The sequence below is a fragment of the Halichoeres trimaculatus genome, unplaced genomic scaffold (assembly GCF_033239565.1).
Source record: "Halichoeres trimaculatus isolate MK-OKI-2021-1 unplaced genomic scaffold, fHalTri1.1 fHalTri1_scaffold_22, whole genome shotgun sequence".
In the NCBI taxonomy this organism is placed as follows: Eukaryota; Metazoa; Chordata; class Actinopteri; order Labriformes; family Labridae; genus Halichoeres; species Halichoeres trimaculatus.
The window spans coordinates 23,980,026-24,000,909 of NW_027437200.1; the positions used below are offsets into that span (position 1 = coordinate 23,980,026).

Here is a 20,884-nt window from a genome sequence, read left to right on the forward strand (position 1 = left end):
AACTAACCTTGTTACTTTTGAACCAGTAACTCTCAGCAACCCAACCTCTACTCGTCAACTCCATCTTTTTTAGCCTCCTCCTTAACCTGTTTTTTATTATACTTATATATCTGTTTCATATATTGCTGGTAAGAGCTTTGAAAACTTGTAATGAACAATATTAACGCTTCTCGCTACTGATGAAAAAAAAAAGATGCTTATATGATATATTGAAGCAATGGATTGAACTCAGTGATGTACTTGTTCTGAGTGACTGCTTGATATTCCATACAACAGCATTCCTATGATCTATTTCAACACAAGAATAAATGTATTTTATATTAGCATACATGTCAAACACGTTGAATTTTGAGAAAAGATTTTTTTGTTTTGTTTGAGTACCACTATGAATGTTTTAAGGTTAAATGCTAATTAAATACTACATTGCATTTAGTTGAATATAATCCTTTGGAGACTTTTTTCAATGAGGTATCTGAGAATACCTTTACTTCAAAGTATAGCAGATTTATGACAATGATACTTCACAGTGAAGTCTTTGCCAGGCTGCATTAGTTGGCAGTTGTGCAACCATGTGTGTGCTTCAGTAGTATCGGATGTAGAGTGGTGTTTTGTGTGAGTGCAGTGTTGCATAAAAAGCTCGGATAATGTGGACCGGCAGGCGAGACGTCATAGATCAGGAGGGAAAACACACACCGTCAGAAGTCAGTAAGGCAGAGGACTTGTGTCGGTAATGCCAGCTAGGTGACGAGCAGGACAGTTTGCCGTTCTTTCGCAGGTTGAAGTGTCAAACTGCAGCAGCACTAAGTTTGAAGCTCAGTGATTCCTGCATGACCCTAACAGAGGTAAGGAAAGATCATTTTGTCTGTATTCTATCGTTGTATTTGTGGAATATTGTTGTCCTGACTCATGTTACAACAATCCCATCTCTGGTGTATAATGTTGATATTTCCAGGAGCCATTTTTTTTTAATGTGTTGTGCTTCATTTAGCTCTGCCACTCAGCCAACATAGAGTGTGCACTTCCCTAAAGCTGCCCCTAACTACTGTTACATCTTATACAGATATGAGGGTTAATTGTTGCGCAACTGTCTTGTCTTGCAACTTATCGCAAAGTCAGTGCAACCATTAAAATGAAGGTGGGGCCTCCATGGATCAGATCAGACTTTAACTTTTCCCACAAATGCTTGAATCAACTAAGATCTGAGGAATTAAGAGACCAATGCAACTTGCTCCCCAAAGTCCAGGTTTGTCAATTTAGCTATGGTCCACTTCTGCATGGGTGTCCATTGTAGGCACTTTCAGGGGACAGGGGTCAACATGGACATCCTGACTTTTTTTAAGCTCCTGTAGCTCTTTTTTCAGATCAAACCATGAACCATCAGTGAGCCTTGCCAGATAATCAATCTTCCTTCCTTGAACCACTTCTGGTTGGTACCAACTCCTGACTCAGTCGTCTAACTTGGTGGTTCCCAGAGTGGGAGTCCAAAATACCTTTCAATATAATGTTTATTCTACTTCTTTCTTTCTGTCTTTCCTCCTCTCTGTGCTGTTATCTGATCTTTTCTCTACACAGCAGAGGTCAAAGGTCAGGAGGACTGTAACAACAGGACATCTGTATGGTACTTTTGAATCTTTAATAACAAACTGATCTGGATGAAGGATTTATTGTTGTGTCTGGGTCTTAGCATGTGTGTGTGCCTGAATGATTAAGATGTTATTGAAGAAATTGATTTATTATTGATAAGATTATAAAAGCCAATAATGACAGCTGGATGCATTATTGATTAGTCTGGATAATGCAGCTGCTGAAGTTCCACAACACTATTATGAGATTATGTAGGTCTGAGGCGACCACACAGTTTCCACCCCTCTCCCGTCTGAGCAGATAATAGTGTGAAGGAAAGAATCACCATCTTAATATTTTAACGATGTGGTACAGACAGTAAAGTCTTCATCCCTCTTGGTTCTCTCTGTCCTCCAGATGCCGTGGCGTTCGTCTTTACGTTGCTCAAAGTTTCGCCATGTTTTTGGAAAGCCATCCACGAAAGAAAACAGCTATGATGGAGTGCCAATCACACGCAGTGTCCATGACAATCACTACTGCTCTGCAAATCCTTGCTTCATTGCTGTGGTGACAGAGTGTGCTGGGGGCGGGTCCTTTTTAGTCTTACCAATCCATCATGTATGTGGTCTGTTGATTCAAATGCAGAATTTGACCCTTCTTGTTGCAAGCAGCTATTTTGACTGTAGAGGTAAATCTTTAATCGTGCTGTCAGACAGGCAGGGTGGACCCCCAGCATCCTCGTGTGTGTGGTCACAGTGGGAGGGTCCTGGATGTTAAGTGGAACCCGTTTGATGATCACTGCATCGCTTCGAGCTCAGAGGACTGCAGCGTGAGCACCACATTGCTCTTGTTCAAAACTTTTCATCAACTTTTTAAGCCCAGAAAACTGTGGGCTTTGACATTTATGTGAAGACATTAATCTCACACGTCTAAAATCTATGTGAATTTGTGCAGGTAAAGGTTTGGGACATCCCAGTTTGTGGTGTTCAACAGAACCTCACAAAAGCCAGGAAGACGCTGATTGGTCACTCCAGGAGGGTGGGACTTATTGAGTGGCATCCAACAGCTGAAAACCTGCTGCTTAGCTCAGCCTATGACTACAAGGTAAGGAACATCACTGGTCTATCAGCAACAAGAGTGGGAAGGAAATCAAGGGGAAGGGAGTGGGCAACCTGTATGTGAAGGTAACCTGAGAGGTGATTTATGAGATTTATGGTTGTTCTCATCGAAGGGGACAAAAAAATGGTGCTTAAACTTTAAAACTCCTGGACAAACTTTTTGAAAATATTGCTTTCACTGGATTACACCCACTGGATCCATTAGATTGTCAAATCCAGTTCAGTTCAAGCTAGACATCCTTGACCTTGCCTTTCTATTTGTGCAAGGTCCTTCTTTGGGATGTGTCCCAGGTTGGAGCAGTGCTCAGGCACCCTGTGCGAGTGGTTTTGATGCCTGTTTTCCACCGCTACCCAGCAGAGGCACTACTACTGTCCGTCAGCTTCAACACTGATGGAAGTAGGCTGGCAGTTGCCTCCAAAGACCGAAGGGTACGAGTCCTGGATCCACGGACAGGAAAGATCCTACAGGTGGGTTTTCAAGTGCTTTTTTAGTCTGATGTTTACAAATTGAGGAAAAACAAAACTTGTACTTGTGCCTCTGCAGGTGTCCAGTGGTAAGTTCCACAGGGCCAGTAAAGTTTTATACATCGGAGGGTTTAAAATGCTTCTGTCCACTGGCAGCTCACCTTGGAACCACAGACAAATCGTCCTCTGGGATCCCGTAAGAATTGAACTCTACACAACTTAACTGCATGCAGGATTACAGACCAAAATTACATCTGTACCTCTTTCACAACTTTGCAGGATGACTTGTCTGAACCTCTGTATGAAGAAGAGTTGGATGGATCTGCAGGAGTCCTTTTCCCATTTTACGACCCAGACACCCACATTCTCTACTTGGCTGGAAAGGTCTCAACATGTCTACCCACCAACCTCTGCAGTTTTGGTTTTCAAGTTTACCGCTGAAAGTCTCATCATACCTTTAAAAAACTCATCCCTGTGTTTTAGGGTGATGGGAACATCCGATATTATGAGCTAAACGAAGAAAAACCTTACATCAGCTTCCTGACAGAATACAGGTCCCTGCTGCCACAGAAAGGACTTGGTGAGATCAACACACACTAACAAAGTATTACTGTAACGTTTATCCCATAAAGTGGTACCCTAATACTATGAACTAACAGTAAAAAATACAAAACCAGGTCAAAATCTGGTTTCTCATTTGTACACCATCTTCGTACTCAGGGGGTAACCTCTTCACAAGCTGTGGCGGTACCCTATTTGGACAAGGTCCAACTAATCTATCCTTCATCTTTTGCTGTCACTACAGGGGTGATGCCAAAGCGCGGCCTGGACGTGAGCGCCTGTGAAGTTTACAGATTTTACCGTCTGATTGCCATTAAAGACCTGGTGGAACCGCTGTCAATGATTGTACCCAGAAAAGAGGTTGTGCTTACCTTTCTTTTCAAGACAAGATACAAGGAAGGTAGCAGGCAGAGGTCAAGTAAGATTATCTTATCCTTGCAGTCCGGTGTTTTCCAAGAGGATCTGTACCCGATGACGGTTGGACACAAGGCTGCGATGACGGCTCAGGAATGGCTGTTGGGGGTTAACAGAGGTTAGTAAAACATAAGAGATGGATACGTTTCTTTAAATGATTCACTGCAACTGCCTGTGTCTTTAACAGGTCCAGTTCTGATGTCCCTGAAGCCTGGGACTCAGGTACCGAACCCTTACCCAGAAACCCCTGCTGAAAAGGGGCAAGTGAAGAGCTCTCTGAGACTTCAGATGGGTCCGGCTGATGGTTCAGTGTCCAGAATGGATCTGGACTTCATGGAGGAGGTACAGCACTAACTGTTTCGTTAGCAACAAAAATTAACATAATATCAAGTCCAAAATCTGAATCAGTGGGTAACGGACAGTTCCACCAAATCTGTTTCAAGTATGTCTCCAATTCTTGACGCCAGAGCTGATCCATTCCATTAGTTAATTCGGCTGCACTCCTAAGATCCAGCAGGTCGGAGCAACCCCATTGCCTGTTTGTTTTTATTTCTGTACTGTAAACCAGCTGTTTCTCTCTCAAGGCCTTCCTAGAAGAGCAGCTGGCCTACCAGGACGCCAAATACCCAAGAGAGGTGAGCGATCTGTCCGGGTGGCAGCCAGATGAGACCCAGATCCCCCTGTGGACATACTGCTGCACTCCACACTGCTGCGAACCTGCAGAGAGACCGCCACCTACCACTGAAAGTGAGGTAGGACGTGAATTATTAGCAATGATCACAAGATTTCTATGCCTGAAAATATAAACAGTTTCTTTTCTTCTGCCCGTTTTCACTTCAGCTCCTGCAGGCGTTTTACCGGCAGCAAGACGAGATCAGAGGCCTGCGAGAGCAACTCAGCCACAAAGATGCAAGTGTTCTATCACATAAAGACACAAGGGGGCAGTATGCTCACATGTTTGTCAGCTGTAAGAATCTGAGGCAAAATTAGAGTTTTGATTAAAAATGTTCAAACTATGACCAAGCCAAAGACTTCTGCTCACTTACAGACGTTACAGCTTGTCTCTGATTTGCAGGTGAGGATCTCTCAACTTGAACTGGAGATCAAGAGCACAAGAAACAACATGAGAGCGACCTTCTGAGGCCACCCATCAAGATACACATAGCTGTTCTAGCACTGGATCAATTAACCACTTAACATTTTGAAACAATAAACAAAGCATTGCTGACACCTACATAAGTTCAGGTGTATATGTTCACACCAAGATCTTGTTTTTACGCTCCACAAGTATCTAAATATTTTTGTGCATCAATATCAAGCCAGAACCCCAAATCTCAAAACTTCTGATGTGTTGATTAAAAAAGCACTGATAATGTGTTTTTGATGCCTCTGTTTTCTATGAGAATACAAAGGACATTTGTAGACTTCTACTGCTCTCTAGAGGACAAATTATGTAACAGCTACAATTCTGAAACCACTGAACACAAGCTTTGATATCATGACCACCTGCATGACATGTTAAACCCCCAACTCAGCTCAGAACCAAAATCAGCCTTGAGCTGACTAGATCTAGACTCCTCTAGACCTCCAAAGGTGGGCTGTGGTGTTACCACGTAGACAACAGATCCTCAAAATTCTGTCTTTATGGTCAAAAATCCAGAGTTTTGTCTCAAGAATCAAAGTTCAAAACTATTTTAAAAAGCAAGTGTGGTGAATTCTGGTTTGGATCCAGAATTCTTTTATTTTACATGAGAGCTGTAGAGTTCTTTTTATGCGTGAGTTTTAGAAGAATCAGAGTTTTAAGAAATTCTGGCTCCAAATTCAGAATTCTAGAATTCTTTGCTCCAAAGTCAGAGTTCTTGAATTCTTATATATAAAGCCTGAGACCTAAAATTATGGCTCTTGATCTGGAATTCTTGAAACTCTAAGATCCAGAGTTCCGATTGTAATCTCTGGCTTTAGATCTATAATTCTAGAACTCTAGTTTTAAAGTCAGAGTTCTGGAATTTTGACGGGTACGGTGAAAAATAAAGGCTGGTTTTAAAAATCTGCTTTAAACTTGAACATTTTAGACTTTAATTTCTGTATAGTTTGCATTTCTGTTAGCGCCGGAATTTCCTTTCACTTTTCAACCATTTTTAACCAATTCAAGAATCAGTCCCATCAAACTGACAAATGGTGTAATGACAAATGCTTGACAAGTATTAAATAATTCACCTTCTGAAAAATTATGACACCGTACTGATGGAATCAATTTTTTTTTACAAAATATCTCAGTTTAATCAAAATATTTCATTTCTAAATAATATTTTTGTTGTATGTCATGGACATCCCTAATTTTTTCCCCTCTATTTTTGAGTCAGTTGGTTTGAAATCATTTTAAAATGTAATATTTTACAGTGTAGTAAATTGATCAGATCAAAGTCATTGCAACTTTTTGAGATTAGAATTTTTATGAAAAACATGGGTTACACCATTCTTCCAGAGTTCTGGTTTTGGACCCAGGATTCTAGAAGAATGACTCTAGAGTCAGAGTTCTATCTGTGGTTTTAGAGTGACAAAATCTGGACTTTCTTTCATTTAATTCTAGAATGACAGATCTGTGACAAAACAACTGTAGGATGAAGAGGAGTTTCCATGGATCAATCAATGAAACCAAAGTAGCTGTTAGCATGTTGTGCTACATCTATTCCTGAGTAAAAGGCACCCTCATTCGCTCACACCACAGGAAAATGATCAAGAAGACAGAAGGTGAGATCGGAAACGCAAGGAGCAAAATGTTAAGATTTTATTTACAAAGTTCTTTTTGTGTTTTTTGTTTGTTTTTTACTTTAACTTACAGAAAAGTAAAAAAAAAAAATACAAGAAAACATCCTCAACTAGTCAGTGTAAGAGTGACGGATCAACTGGATCTCTCTGAGCACGCAGAGAAAGAGAAAGACGATGAGAGACAGGAAGACAGAGTCCCCAGACAACCATACAAAATTAAACAAAATTTTTCTGAAAAAATATTTCTTTTAAAAAGCTCTGTTGGCAAAAAAGAGAGAGAACACAGTTTGCCCTGAGCACGCTCGGCCCTGGGGGAGTTTGAGAGAGGGTGGGAAGGGGGTTGGCTAGGTGTAACCCAGCACGTGATGACATCACAGCTGCTGGTTCAGTCCAGAATGAGTCAGAGGTTTGGTGTTTTGGTGCACCCTAAAGTCCAGATACCTCCCGTGAAACCCTGATGTGTCACCATGGTGGGACAGCAAGGTGAGGAGTGGGAACCTGGAACGGAGGGGGAGACAAAACGTTTCACAGCATTTTAAGAGTTAACCAGAGGGATGAAAGGGTCGCAATGTTTGGGTGGTTTCTGAATTCATCTGTTTTATCAATTGATACAGCCAGAGGTGAGTTGTTTCACTGGAAAGGCGACTAATCTCAGAAATGGAACACAGCCATACAGCCAACGAGTAAAAGGGGAGGAGTCAGAAGGAGGGCGAGCTTTGGTGGGGGGTGGGAGAGGTCGTGTAAGGGGAGGAAGGGAACCAGGCAAGAGGTCAAAGGGGTTTCTTTCAGGGTCTCTGAGGGTTGTTAATCGTCGTCTTCATCGTCATCATCCCTCTTCCTCTTCTCTCCTTTGGTCGGTGACGAGTCCTCGTCTGTGGAGAAGAGGTCAGAGGTTTGTCAACGACAGAAACATGGACGCCATAAACAAACAACAGGGAAAAAGTAAAAAGACTAATGGCAACATTTTTTCTCAGAGGACACCCAGGATTATTTTACTGTAACTCACCATCATCCTCCTCATCTTCGTCTTCATCCTCGTCCTCCTCACTGTCCACATCTCCGTTTACCTCCTGCACAAACAGAAGGTTTGAGTTGAAGGGTTTTTGCTTTAATCTGGCACCAAAACTAAAATGGGAAAGATTCAAACGATTAAACCAAGACAACAACAAAGTTCAAACGCACCTCATCGTCACCACTGTCATCATCATCATCATCGTCCTCTTCTGCCACAACGTCCTCCTCGTCTTCATCCTCCTCCTCCTCCTCGTCAAAGTCCTCTGACTCTCCCTCTGGAGGAACAGTCAGGCTGGGTCAAAAAGCCGTGACGATCTTTAAGCTCAGGTTTTAGAAACTCAAGGTGTTACTGACCTTCTTCATCGTCATCCTCCACTCCGTCTCCCTCCCCGTCAGAGTCGGAGGCCTCGCAGTCGTCGATGTCGTAGCCGTCCAGGTAGGTGAGCTGTGGGAGGAGCTTAAAGATGGACTCCCTGTAGTCGGCCAGGTTTGTCACCTCGCAGTTAAACAGGTCGAGACTTTTCAGCTGGGACAACTTTTTCTGAAGGAAGGAGGAAATGATGCTGATGCTTTCAGAGTGGTCACACAGTGGGTGGCGTTGAACTTTTGTTACATTTTAGAATTAAACTTTACGTTGAATTTTAATGTTAATACTAAACGTTATGTTTTAACTTTAAAGCCACGCAAAGATTCAGTGGGATCACTTTGGGATCTGCTCAAACTGTGACATCACAAGTTGGTGACTCTACTTTAGGGGAAAATTTGTCTTTCAAAGAAACAACAACTTAAAGGAATGTTCTGGAATGTGAGCGTCTTTAAGACAGCATTCCGGAGCCCTCCTTGGTTCTTATTTCAGCTGAGTTCCAGAATGCCTTAAGGTTCCTTAAAGACACAGTAACTGAAACGAGTGCACAGAAGGTTCCGGAAGCGTCTTTCAGTTTATAGCTTTTTTGAGGGACAAACAAACGGTTCAGCAACAAATCTGATGCTTCGAACCGCGAATCGGAATTTAAGGCATTTGTTGGAAGTGGTTTTGTACTCACCAGTGGCTCCAGGGTGCTGATGTCTTTGAACTTGTTACCACTGAGGTTGAGGTGTGTTAAATTCACTAACCGCTCCGCCAGGACCTCCAGACCGCCTGATATCCTGTTATCACTCAGCTCCAGCTGCACCGAGAAAGAAAGAAGATGTCTCTTAATATCTTAAAACAAACATACCCCCATCATGTTTGACTGATTTTTATGCTCCTGTGAGATTTGTTTTAAATGTTACAGATGCTGTGAGGAGGATCTGCAGCGCCACCTCTTGGCCTAGAGTCTCATGCACACTGTAGTGAAGACGTGACTCTAAACAAGGCGTGTGTTTGTTCCTGAAATGAATGAATCCGATCTTTTGTTTAAACTCTACTTTTCTTTTTCCAAGATCCAGCTCCACGAGCTACACTTTGAAACCTGACAACAAGCTAACTTTGTCAGTTTGTAGCGTAGTTTAGCAGCTGCTATATTTCTCTCTCCTCACAGCCCGGTGCTCTGAGACGTGTATGTAACGTGTAACGTTAGTGAATCCTGGTTCTGTCCTACCAGAGCTCATCTACCAACTCCAACCTCACCAAGCAGAGCTAACGTAACCTGGCTCTTCATGTCCACTATCACTACCAAATTAATCACAGAAACTGTTTTCAGCAGAGAAAAATGCAGATCTCTCTCCTCTCTGCTAAACTTTGTCAGCCAGCGTGGCGTTGTCAAAGAGAATTCAGTGTGCCATAAATCAATCTGCTGATCAGGAAACTGAGATATAGCATCGAAACATAACCTGTAATACTGGTGCTGATAGTCACATTTTAAAGCGTGTATCATGATCAGGCATATATCTAGAAGGGACACTTTTTCAAGATCACTTAAAAACTCCTGACAGGGACTTTCAGTGCATAATAAAGAAAGTGTATTATTATCAGGAAGGTTGAATATACTCTTCCAGTTGTCCTTCTGTACAAACTCATTAAAAATAACAATCTGTAATTCTTGATCATGAAAGCATCAAGTTGCAGTGTGTTTGTTTCTCTGACCTTTTTGAGTTTGTCCAGTTTGGGGAAGTCTGCCACGCTGGTCAGACCAACATTGATGAGGCTGAGCAGCTCCAGGTTCGAGAACTCTTCGGTGATTCCTTCGATCTTCCCATCAGCTGTGCGACAGTTATCCAGAACCAGCTCGTGGACCTGAAAGGGAAAGAAATGGCAGGTTGACCAAAAAATTTGGAACATAGTGAATTTCTTGTGTCAGATAACTTTGAGTTCTGGGTGTTTCTAAAATCTAATGTTGGCAAACAGAAGGCAGTTGAAAAATGACAGCAGTGTCTGTATGTGTTGCCAGTATGACTAATTTAGAGCCATTATTTCATCACTACAGCTAAAGCATGACTTTTCTAAAAACACACCAGATGACTATGTGTGAAAGCTAACGAGAGCAGAGTTGTAGTATTTCCCCTTCCTTTGAAAAATTTCATTATGACCTCTGGAGATATTTCAAGACATATTTAAGGGACAATTACGGACATTAAGGGACAAAACCCAAAAGTTGGAACATGAATATTCAAGCTAGGTGTATGAGCAAACTCAACCTGTCAGAAATGAAAACTGGACTTTAAAAGAAAAATCATAATGGTTTCTAAAGTATTTTCTTTGTTTAGACAATATATGTGTCCGTCCAAAAACTGAGCTTTACGGTTCAGGTACACCTTTTCTCGACTCAGGCTGGTGTCTCTAATAAACAAATATTGGCCTCCACCCGAAACGCTTCATTTCAGGCGACTCCCCGGGGCCCCAGAGCAGTATGTAAGCCTCCTCTACTGTTGCCACTCTGAAAATTTGTACTTCTCTTGTTCATCAGACAAATTATGAGATATGACCATGTGTGTTTTGAACCACAAAATCTGACCCAGGGAGTTTGGAAAGAGAATAAAACTGGAACAGGACACATACATTTACTAAGTTTGTTATGCTCGTTTGATGACCCAATGGCTTATCAAATGTTATTTTAATGACAAAAACTATGCCTTGTGTGAAGGTCCTTATGGTCAGTTTCATGTTGGAATGGGTCCCACCACTGTTTATAAACTCCCTACACATGTGACGCTGCTAAGTTAGCTCGCCTGCTCACTTTATAACTCTCTAAAACCGCTCGTTTCTGGTTTATTGTGCGGATTTGTGACCACGGGAACGAGTCTGAGTTCAATGTCAAAGGTTGATATTAGTTTGGAAAGGGTTTGAACGGGGGAGTAACGGAAAACAAACGCATACGATGTGGCTTCTTTAGCATGCTAACGCTAGCACGCCGCTGGCTACGCGCCCTGGGCCCGGTGTTCCGTCGAGTTTTTCTCCTAAGACGAAAGCACCACCTTAGATGGCAGCGTTTTCAGTAGTTACCACTTTCTCACATAAAGCACTCCACTATTTCCTCCTTGTCAGTAATATGAAGAAAGGATCTGTTCTTGGACTGAAACAGACAAGGAAGTTTTTAATAAAACCTACCCAGTTTAAGTTTCTTACATTTTTTTTGGTAGTAGTGACGAGCTTGTGACTCTGAGCATGCGCATACATGCAAAGAAGCATATCTCGAAAGGTAGCACTATTCGGTTGAACAACGAGCACTTACAAGTGTGGCGATGATATTTACACCAAACAATGCGTTCTACGAATGTCAAAAAATCGACGTTCAAAGTTTTTAATTATTTATTTTTTCATTTTAGGGCAGACCTTTTAGAAAGAAACGTTCAGATAATGACGCCCAAGTCTCACATACACTAAAAATCCCTATTTACGAGTCATAAAGGAAGTTTTCTAGCTTTGTACTGACACGTACCACTGCATTATTTAATAGAAACTACTGATGTTTTGGGCTAGGGGGGATCTGTGTTTTGAATGAGTGAAAACATTGTGATAAAACATCTTTTAACCGGTCTTATTGCTTATAAACAATGCTGCACCGGGCGTTAGCCAGGCCCGGGAAACACGGATGTGCCTTTTAGTGCGCGAGCAAAGGGCGCGTGCAGGTAAAGTTAAAAACAACTCGTTTAACATATAACGAGCTGAGATATTTACTAAAACGACTAATGTGCACGTATTATTTTACAGATCTCAAGAGTTTATTTTTTACAATTTCGCGCGGAATAACGACAAAGAGGTCAGGTCGCCATGTAAAGAAATAAACGCCAGTAAAGGAATATTTTATATTCATGTGGTGTTGGAGTACTTCTCAGCAGTAAACACATTATGCGAACTTTTTAGAACCTGCAGGCACCCCGCCATGTGCTCGCCTTTAACGGCCACTTGTGAAGTTACACCGACAATCGGTACAACAGACCCCCCTATTTACCTCTGGCGGTGTCCGCTGCCTTTGCTCCAAGGTGACCCTCTTCTTCATTTCCATTTTCCTCCGATTTTGTCCTGAGTTTGGGTCTATGTTGAACGAAAAGTCTTGTTTCTTCTCGATCTTCTCCTCTGTATCAACACGCGGGACAGTGTGAAGCTAGCTAGAGTACAATCACATGACGTCCGGTCCGTACTTCCAAAATAAAAGTGGTAAGAACCTTACGGAACTGTAATTCGTACTTCACGAGAACATTTATTTTTTTGCATGAGCTCTGATAAAGATTTAAGACTCATTTAATTGCTTATCAAATGTACAATGCTCAAATTCCAAGCGTTTGTGTGCCATATTTTACATTTATTTGTGTAGAAAACGGACGTTGTTCCGGAAGTTGTCTGTTTTCTTTTGTCTTACTTGATGGCGGGTCAGGAACGAGTGAAACGTTCCCGAGACGTGTGATGAAATTAGGTCAAACCGTTTGTCGCTTTTAATTGCCCTCAGAAATACCAAACTGAGCCGCAAAGCGAAATAAAAAGAAACTTATCGTTTCACTTGTACCTCACTACGGTTAATGTGTCCTCTGTTTGCATACTGATCAAACACCAAATCAAATATCCCAACATGAAGCAGCACTTTTTATGTTTAAAAAAATCTACGAGTGTTTTTGAAGACTGAAATGAGCACAAAAACATGTTTCAAACAAATCAACATGGTTTTCCAGCATGTTTAAGTTCGCAAATACGAAAACTACATCCACTCATTTTACTTTGGGTATATTTTGGACAACAAAATATTTCCATGCGAAAACGACAGGATCTGTGTTTTCCGACTTTCTGGAGAGCACGTGAATGCCTCATTGTTGATTTGTAAAAGGAGGGAAAGTAGCAGGGACGCTTTCACAGCGCCACTAGCAGTAATTTTTGATTGTTTACATCGAAACTTGGTTAGCTAACCGTGACACCATGTCGTTTTTACAGGAATTATGCGCATTGTATTTGGTAAAGCAGATTTAGATGCAGAAACAATACACAAAAAGGTTAAAAATCTCAATTATATTGTTTTTGTAGCAAAACGCTGCACTACTACAACTCATGTTTCAGGTAAGCTAATGTGAGGAGTTCTTAGCAAGCTAGATTTTTAACATGAAAATTAATGGCTTTTTATGAGCTTTATAACCAAAGGAGCTCAGACTTTCTTAGTCACATTGTAAGACTTATTTTCTACGGCAATCATTCTTTATAAAACCACATATAAATACACGACTTATTCGAACATTTATTTATAAGTTAACGAAGAACAGATGAGAGTCAGGATTTCTGCATTGTTGTTATAGTGTTAGTTCTTTATTGTCATTACATTGTAGTTCATCTTCACGACAAGCAGTTATACATACAGTGGTCTTAGATAATATCATCATCCAATACGAGGAGAGCAACAGTTAGAGTTAGTATCACAGCTAGATTTTTCCACTGACCACGCCCCCACACACAATAAACCCCACCCCCAGTCCCTTTACCTGCCCGCCCTCCAGGTCATACACCAATGTTCTGACAATCCTCAAAATACGCCACAGGTGCCGAACCAATAAACAGGATGCGGGCATAAATAAATAAATTAATAAATAATTAACCAAATGTACTTACATAAATAAATAGCAACGCAGTGTGTATAAACTCACATACACACATGTAGCTCACCAGCAGACACCAGGGTCCATAGGCATAGGGGCTATTTTATACAGCCTAAAGGCATACAGTTTCATGAAACACATCTACAGGTCAGACAGAGGCCATGTAAAACACCCAGAAAATCAAAGTGAAGGCTGTACTTCATCAACATTTAGTACAGACGTTCCTTTTTTTGTACTTAGACGATAAGCCCTCTAATTCACTTACAGAACTAATCAGATAAAGATAGATTCCCCTGAAATTAATAAGGTTATTTCTGCTTCTTGAGCTTCTATGTGTCCCAAAATTGAGAACTGAGGCTTCAGACAGCTAGTTTGGTGTGATCTGCCAATCTAAGAGCAATTTCTTAAGGTAAGCTCAGGTAGAAAACATGGCCAGGGTCTGACCCTCATACAGGTGAAAAAGGGAGATGGGGAGTAAACACTGTACAAGTCCCTCATTGAGGTTAGAATACATGTCGCCATAGAGGGCAAATCAGCGAAAAAGAGAAAAAACAAAATATAACAAAAGACGAAAAGAGCAACAAAACAGTTCTGACGTTTAAGGTGCAAAATAAATATCATCGAGAGAGTCCAAAGGTCTTAAAGCACTTTGTAATTCAAAAAGGAGTGCTATACAAATATAGCCTAACCAAGTAAGAAGAAAACAAGAATGAAAACAGTAAAAACGAAGAGTATCAGGCTCACTGCAGTGTTAGAAAAAGCCAGCAGGACGATTTTTTATCTTCAACTTTTAACTACAACCATCTCAAACAGCAGACGTAAAGCGGTTCAGTTGCATGCAGCTCACAGACTTTCCACAGGCAGACCAAGAAACTCAGGAGTCGACTCTGAACACAGACAGAACAGATCAAACCAAAGAGAAACACAGAACACAGTCGTATTTCAAATCCCTGTCTTCTACAACAACCTGCAACAGCTACAGTTAAGATCGACTCAGGAGCGACTAGTTAGCATCATCAGTTTGTGTTTTCTGTAAGTGCTTTGGCAATGGAAGAGATAACTCAGTTACAGACGGATCAGCAGATAGATTCTCCTCACAGGGGTCTCAGTGGTTTTATTGTACAATAACAATTATTGCCTTTTCACTGTTTATTGTCTGTTAATACATTATATTGAGTTACACTGATTTCGTGACCTGGTTAAAATGTTGGATAATAAATCTCTCATCACGCCACTGTAGCTCTTGAAATATTCCTCCTGAACATTCCCTCCAACAGCTCAGTATAACATCTCCGACATATTAGTTTAAAATGCATATAATGCATCATGGACACGACAGATTCATTGATGGCCAATTTAGCAAAACAGCTACGCTAGCCCAACACTTTGACGTCACCACAGAGTAAAAGAAGTCAGAATACTTGATTAGTCTAGAAAACTAAAGCATCTGCACATTGTTAGGTATTCTGCTACACACTTTACGTAAATACTGGAATGTGAAGCGAAAGGCTAGCTCATTAGCCACATCTGGCATGTTAGCATTAGCCGTGCTAGCACAAATTCCTGCCACTGTTTGCTGATAAACGCTGTGGTTTACAAACCCTGTTATGTTGTAAATTGTAATCTAATTTTCAAAACGTTAGCACGGAACAATGGTCTAATTAAGGCGATTGACTTGAGGTTCATATTTGCACCAAAGTGTTGAAGGATGATCATTAGCAAGGGAGCAAAACGAGCACCTTACGGAAAAATCAATCCAGCAATCATTCTTCAAACTGTGACGGTAAGTTCTTTAGTTTTTGTTCATTTTAATGACATCACCACCCAACACTGTCCGAACATTTACATCACTGCTAGCTTCACTCAAATGGAGTTTTCAAAATAAGGTGAACTTCTCTTGAAGCTAGCTACAGCCAACAAGTGTTAAAAGCTAAATGGTTTAGCGCGTACACAAAGTGTTAAACTGTTCTTTGATTTTTAAAAGGCAAGACTTCTGAACTTTGGTTTATCTGATGAATTGCTAGTTGAGTTACAGAAGAACTGAGGACATTTAACAACACAGACCTCAGTATGTTTTTTTTTTATTGTTGTTGGAGTAAACAGCTGAATACTGCCTTGAAGAATACTGCTGGTTCACACACCTGAAGGCAGGTAACACTTGTGGAGTAACATTTCTAGCTTTTAAAATATTCCTGCTAAGTATGACCATAATGTGTTCAGATGAACGATGAAAAAGTCACTGAAGTCTTTCCAACAAGACTTTGACTTGGTTAGAGAGATTTAACTTGTAATACTGGTGTCTAAGAACTTACTGATACACTTACTGTTAGTTTCTAGAATAATGAGAAATTCCAAAATGTTTGAAAATTTTCAGAATGTTTAAAAGATTCTAGAATGTTTAAACGCTTCTAGAATGTTTAAAATATTCTAGAATGTTTGAGGGATTCAAAAACATATGATAGAATGTAGCATATGATAAATATTCCAGAATGTTAGAATTATGCCAGAATATTTGTTGGTAAGATTCACAAATGTTCTAGAATATTTTAAAAGATTCTAAAATATTTGTTAGACTCTAGAGTGTAACAATGATTTTAGAATGTTTGAAATATTCCATAGTGTGTTAAATGTTCCTGAATGTTTGATTGATTCCAGGTAATTTATGGAGTTCTTAAACATTGAAGACTGGATGTGTTTAGAATGTTCCAGGAATCTGTCAGTATTCTAGATTTCATTTAGATTCTGTTGCAGCTTTTGTGAATTTCATTGAAGGAAGGAAACTTTATAACGACCACAACTAAACACTCAGTCTTGCATGCAAAAGCCATAATTAAGACGAATCAACAAGCATGTACTCCACACGTGACACTCAAAACACTGAGAACTTAGAAGAAGAGTTTACAGGAAAACAAAACAAAACAAGAACTCTCCCCTTGATGCACGCCAACCTGTTAAAAAGCTCTGGTCAATACGACTGGCCCGTGCTGGTTATGTTTGTGTATCACTGCTGTCATGGGTAGATGATGTAATGGACCCCAGAACCTTTAAAACCTGCTTACTTTCCCATTGAACAATAAATGGGTTTCAGGCAAGTATGTACTTCTTCATTCCGGAAAAATCTACTTATTGCAGTTACTGCTTTATTCCAAAGATGTATCTCTGAAACTACTTTGACTGGTGTTTTATCACTCCAATGTTTGAAAGGGCTGTTTCATGCTGACAGCCAATAAGTGGAGAGTCTCTGCAGACTCTGAGAAAAAGAGTATGTTAAAAAAGTTTTACTCAAACAAAAAAACAGAAAGGTCTGATGACCCTCTAACTCTGGATTATTGGTTCAAGCTCTGAATACATTATGGAGCCATGCTGAAAGGCAGTGCTAGCCAAGGAGGGAAAGAACAAAGTCAGAAAGTGCTGAGGAGTCTCGGGCAGAAGAGGAGCGCAGGAAGGCAAGTCAAGGTAGAAAAGACAGAAGTACTTAGAGAGAAAGACAGCAAGAAACTTAAGACAGTATCACAGAGAAAGCTGTCAGGCAGTTCCACTGACAAGCAGGAATTTGTGCTGGCTGGATCATAGTAGAGTAAGAACAGGTCGAAACGCACATACAGACACATACATGCACGTACATATACACCGTGCCTTATTCGGAAGTGTCCGAAGCCACATGAGGATCCAGCGCCGGCTGGCTGAGCGGAGCACTACTGAGTGAGCACTGTGCTGTTAAAGATCATCTCTTCGTCTTCTCTTTCGGTCCCTCTCTACAGAATCTGTCACATTTAAATCCTCCTCTCGTGGAATCACTGCCCGACTGCTCCATCTTATCCAACCCGTCTGTCTCCGTTGCAGTTGGTTCAGTCCGTTTTGTTAGAGCGGAATCGCACAGAAGCACAGAAGAAGTAGAAGAAGGGCGTGGTTTGTTGTTTTACGCAAATACAGGCTGATTTTTCGGGATGTCTTGATTGGTTGGGGGAAAGATCAGGTCAATGACGGTACCTAATGAGGGAGCGGCACGAGGATATCCACGTAGTTAATGGGGAAGAAGCCCGACTGGCCGTTGATCATGCCTTCGTACCAGTTGTCGTCAATCTGGTTGGTCAGGGTGATGATGTCACCTTCTTTGAAGCCCAGCTCGCCTTCGTTCTCTGGTTCAAAGTCGTAGAGTGCTCGGCAGCAGGGCTGGTCCATGGGGGCTGTGAGGGACAGACACAGGTTTAGTCGGGTGGAAGAGTTCTAGATATGGTTGTCTGACTACCAGTGTTGGCCCAAAGGTCTACCTAAGCTGGGTCTTTAGCACATTCCTACAGTAGACACTCAAGACTTCAACATCACTTTCATTTTCCAATAACGGCACCAGAAAAACATTGAGAAAAGTTCAACAAACAAAGCCTTTAGTGGAAACTGGAGGAACTGCACTTTGAGTAGAGTAGTTCATGATTTTCTGGTGTAGCCTAGCTTCCTTCGATCCTTTACCTGGTGATCTTCCCGGTGATTTGGCAGAATGTATCCCCCCGTTGTGGCTCTCACTGGGGGGCAGCAACTCCAGTGTCATTCTGGGTTTTGGGGTGTACTCCTTCCTGGGTTTACTGGACACTTCTTTTATCCTGGATGGAGACCACACAGAGTTAAAAAAAAGGGTTTTCAAACCAAACGGGTCAGCATTTCTAGGTTTATTTTTACCACAGGTAGGCAGATGGATCAATACCTGTCCTCCATCTTGCTGGAGAGCTGTTGAAGGATTTCTGCAGAGCGGCTGTGGTATTCCAACTGTGCCTGAACCAACGCTGCCAGCTGGCTCACCTGCTCTATCTGCAAGACACACATACACACAGTTTTTTCCCCTGCACACGCTCTGTCCTGTTCCCCACTGGGCCAAGGTCTGGCCTCGGCACAGCGCGGCACAGGGTTGCTGCCCTTTGTTTTTCTTCTTCGGTTTGAAATTTACTGGGATCCTGTTGAGAGCTGTGTGTGCAGCTATGGTGACAGAGGAGTCACGTCAACATCAACTGCAGACATGGTGAATATTTGATCATCAGGACTCTGGGGAGCAAATAAGGTCAGTGCAGAGAGGAGATGACAACATCTGGCAGGAAGAGGATACGTCAACAAGTCTGCAGTCCTGTGCAGTGGTTCTGTCTAAAAGTTATGGATCTATACGGGGCAAACCAAGCCAAGACAAACCACCCTATAGGGAGAAAAAAGATGGAACTGTCCTTACATCGCTCTCCAGGAGGTTAAACATGCTCTGCTCGGCGATCTCTTTGCTCTCGTCGAACTTCTCCAGCGCCTGCTTGATCTCATCGTCCTGGACTTTCCCTTGACGCTTCTTCTTGTAGTCGAAGTCCAGACGACGGCCTTCCATCTTCTTCAAATGGTGCTGCAGAGGATAGACCAAAAGAGGATAAACAGAGGGTAGGGGATGGCGTGGACCAAAGGACTGCGACAGGGATCAGTGCATTGAAGATTGTTTACAAGGTCCCAGGTATCTTTGAAAAGATCGTTAATGCTCACCTGTATCTCTTTGAGGTCTTTGTCGTGGAGGTTCTGCAGTGGGTCGATGAAGTTCTGTTTCACCTCCATGTCCAGAGCGTCTTTGACCTCACCCAGCTCCTTCATCGCTTCGCTGGCATCGATCAGCGCCAAACCTGGATGGGAAGGATTTGGATAGATTAGTAAAGAAGTGACGATAAATCCAGACAACTCATCAAACGCAAAGTCTTCCACTCACCAAAGCAGGACTCCTCCCCTAACTCCCGTCCAAACTTCAACATGGCCTCCCCGAGCACGCTCTCTGCCTGAGGGTAACCCGGTCCTTTCTCTGTACCGCGGATCTTTGACATGGTGTTGATCATACTCAGTTTGGCTCTGGATGCTGCAGAGAAGTCAGGGTAACATCATGTTTAGCTGACGTGGTTGAAGGTTTGGTATTTTGTCAGAAGACGTGGTTTAAATGTGTGTTTTGTACCTGGGTTAGGCTGTAGGTACTCTGTGGTTTTGGTCATGATGTCCAGCACTGCTCTGCTGGTGATGTCGACTTTCTACAGAGGAAACATAAAGGAAATGTTGACAGATGTGCAACATTAACCAACTTATAGCATATTCAACCTTGATAGATATAGAGATATGAATGAACCTGGGAAGTGCCGCTCGTAACCATGGAAACATATTTACAACAGATCCCTAAGTCGTTCAAGTAGAACAGGTTTGAGAGTTACCCAAGAATTTTGATGCCATCACTGCATTTTCCTGTACAAGTCTGTAGTTAAAACAAGCTGCTGGATAACTATGAAAAAAATTAGCCTGACTCTATAGATCAGGGGTGGCCAACCCAGAGACCAAGAGCCACAAAAATGGCTGTGGTACTACAGCGAGCCATGTCACGCACAGGGTGTTACAAACACACTTCCTCTCACACATGTAAACAAACTGAACAAAAAATGAAAATCAATACATTTCCAACTTTCAAAGAGAGATTTATTGTGTTTGTTAAGTGTGTTTAAATTCGTACTAGAGAAGAGAAACTGAAACTTAAGTATCAATCTGTACAACCCAAACATTGATCAACACTGATCCCAACGTTGGCATCAGTAAATCAATATTTTAGATTGATCAGCACACCGTTACTCTTCTCTCTATATATATATTCTTATGAATGGATCGAAGAGCCGCACGTTGCAAGGCAAAGAGCCACACACGGCTCCCGAGCTGCAGGTTGGCCACCCCTGCTATAGATTATTACAAGATACATGTCAAAGCTTGCTAATCCATGTTTGCAATGATGCTCAGTTCTACAAAGGGGTTAAAACAGCAAAATTTTTTCTGTTGTACTTTTGCTAGTGCTAAGTTAGCCACATAAATTTCAAAAAGCCAAATTTGGAATTGTTATCAGTATTTTGACCCTGATCAAAAAATCAAACAGCCTTTGTTGGCAATAATATACTGTACGTTTAGCACAATGGTAAATTTGTTTACGCATTCTGATGTTGCAAGGG

The 20,884-nt window shown here is 41.6% G+C and overlaps 3 protein-coding genes across 3 annotated transcripts in view; 1 reads left to right on the forward strand and 2 right to left on the reverse strand.

Annotated features, from left to right (window-relative positions):
• Nucleotides 1-713: 713 nt before the first annotated feature.
• coro2ab (coronin 2Ab) lies at nucleotides 714-5,262 on the forward strand. Its single transcript, XM_074662076.1, has 14 exons — nucleotides 714-842; nucleotides 1,981-2,181; nucleotides 2,276-2,392; nucleotides 2,518-2,667; nucleotides 2,949-3,149; nucleotides 3,226-3,342; nucleotides 3,426-3,530; nucleotides 3,630-3,726; nucleotides 3,952-4,067; nucleotides 4,149-4,239; nucleotides 4,309-4,430; nucleotides 4,706-4,873; nucleotides 4,962-5,030; nucleotides 5,197-5,262. Exons 1-14 carry the CDS (start codon nucleotides 828-830, stop codon nucleotides 5,260-5,262), a joined length of 1,635 nt encoding a protein of 544 aa, XP_074518177.1. The 5' UTR covers nucleotides 714-827.
• A 1,633-nt stretch (nucleotides 5,263-6,895) lies between these two features.
• LOC141784297 (acidic leucine-rich nuclear phosphoprotein 32 family member D-like) lies at nucleotides 6,896-12,455 on the reverse strand. Its single transcript, XM_074662077.1, has 7 exons — nucleotides 12,275-12,455; nucleotides 9,970-10,119; nucleotides 8,948-9,070; nucleotides 8,259-8,445; nucleotides 8,073-8,179; nucleotides 7,897-7,960; nucleotides 6,896-7,762 (listed from the first exon to the last, which is right to left on the reverse strand). The coding sequence occupies exons 1-7, from the start codon at nucleotides 12,326-12,328 to the stop codon at nucleotides 7,695-7,697; spliced, it is 753 nt and encodes a 250-aa protein (XP_074518178.1). The 5' UTR covers nucleotides 12,329-12,455; the 3' UTR covers nucleotides 6,896-7,694.
• Nucleotides 12,456-13,612: 1,157 nt separating this feature from the next.
• The window catches only part of LOC141811293 (endophilin-A1-like), a 30,841-nt gene continuing 23,569 nt past the window's right edge, over nucleotides 13,613-20,884 (reverse strand). The window contains exons 3-9 of the mRNA XM_074699296.1: nucleotides 19,858-19,930; nucleotides 19,621-19,764; nucleotides 19,404-19,537; nucleotides 19,111-19,269; nucleotides 18,598-18,701; nucleotides 18,366-18,496; nucleotides 13,613-18,085 (exon numbers count right to left, since the gene is read on the reverse strand). Coding sequence (XP_074555397.1) covers nucleotides 17,889-18,085; nucleotides 18,366-18,496; nucleotides 18,598-18,701; nucleotides 19,111-19,269; nucleotides 19,404-19,537; nucleotides 19,621-19,764; nucleotides 19,858-19,930 — 942 coding nt within the window. The 3' untranslated portion in view covers nucleotides 13,613-17,888. The remainder of the gene's footprint in view (nucleotides 18,086-18,365; nucleotides 18,497-18,597; nucleotides 18,702-19,110; nucleotides 19,270-19,403; nucleotides 19,538-19,620; nucleotides 19,765-19,857; nucleotides 19,931-20,884) is intronic.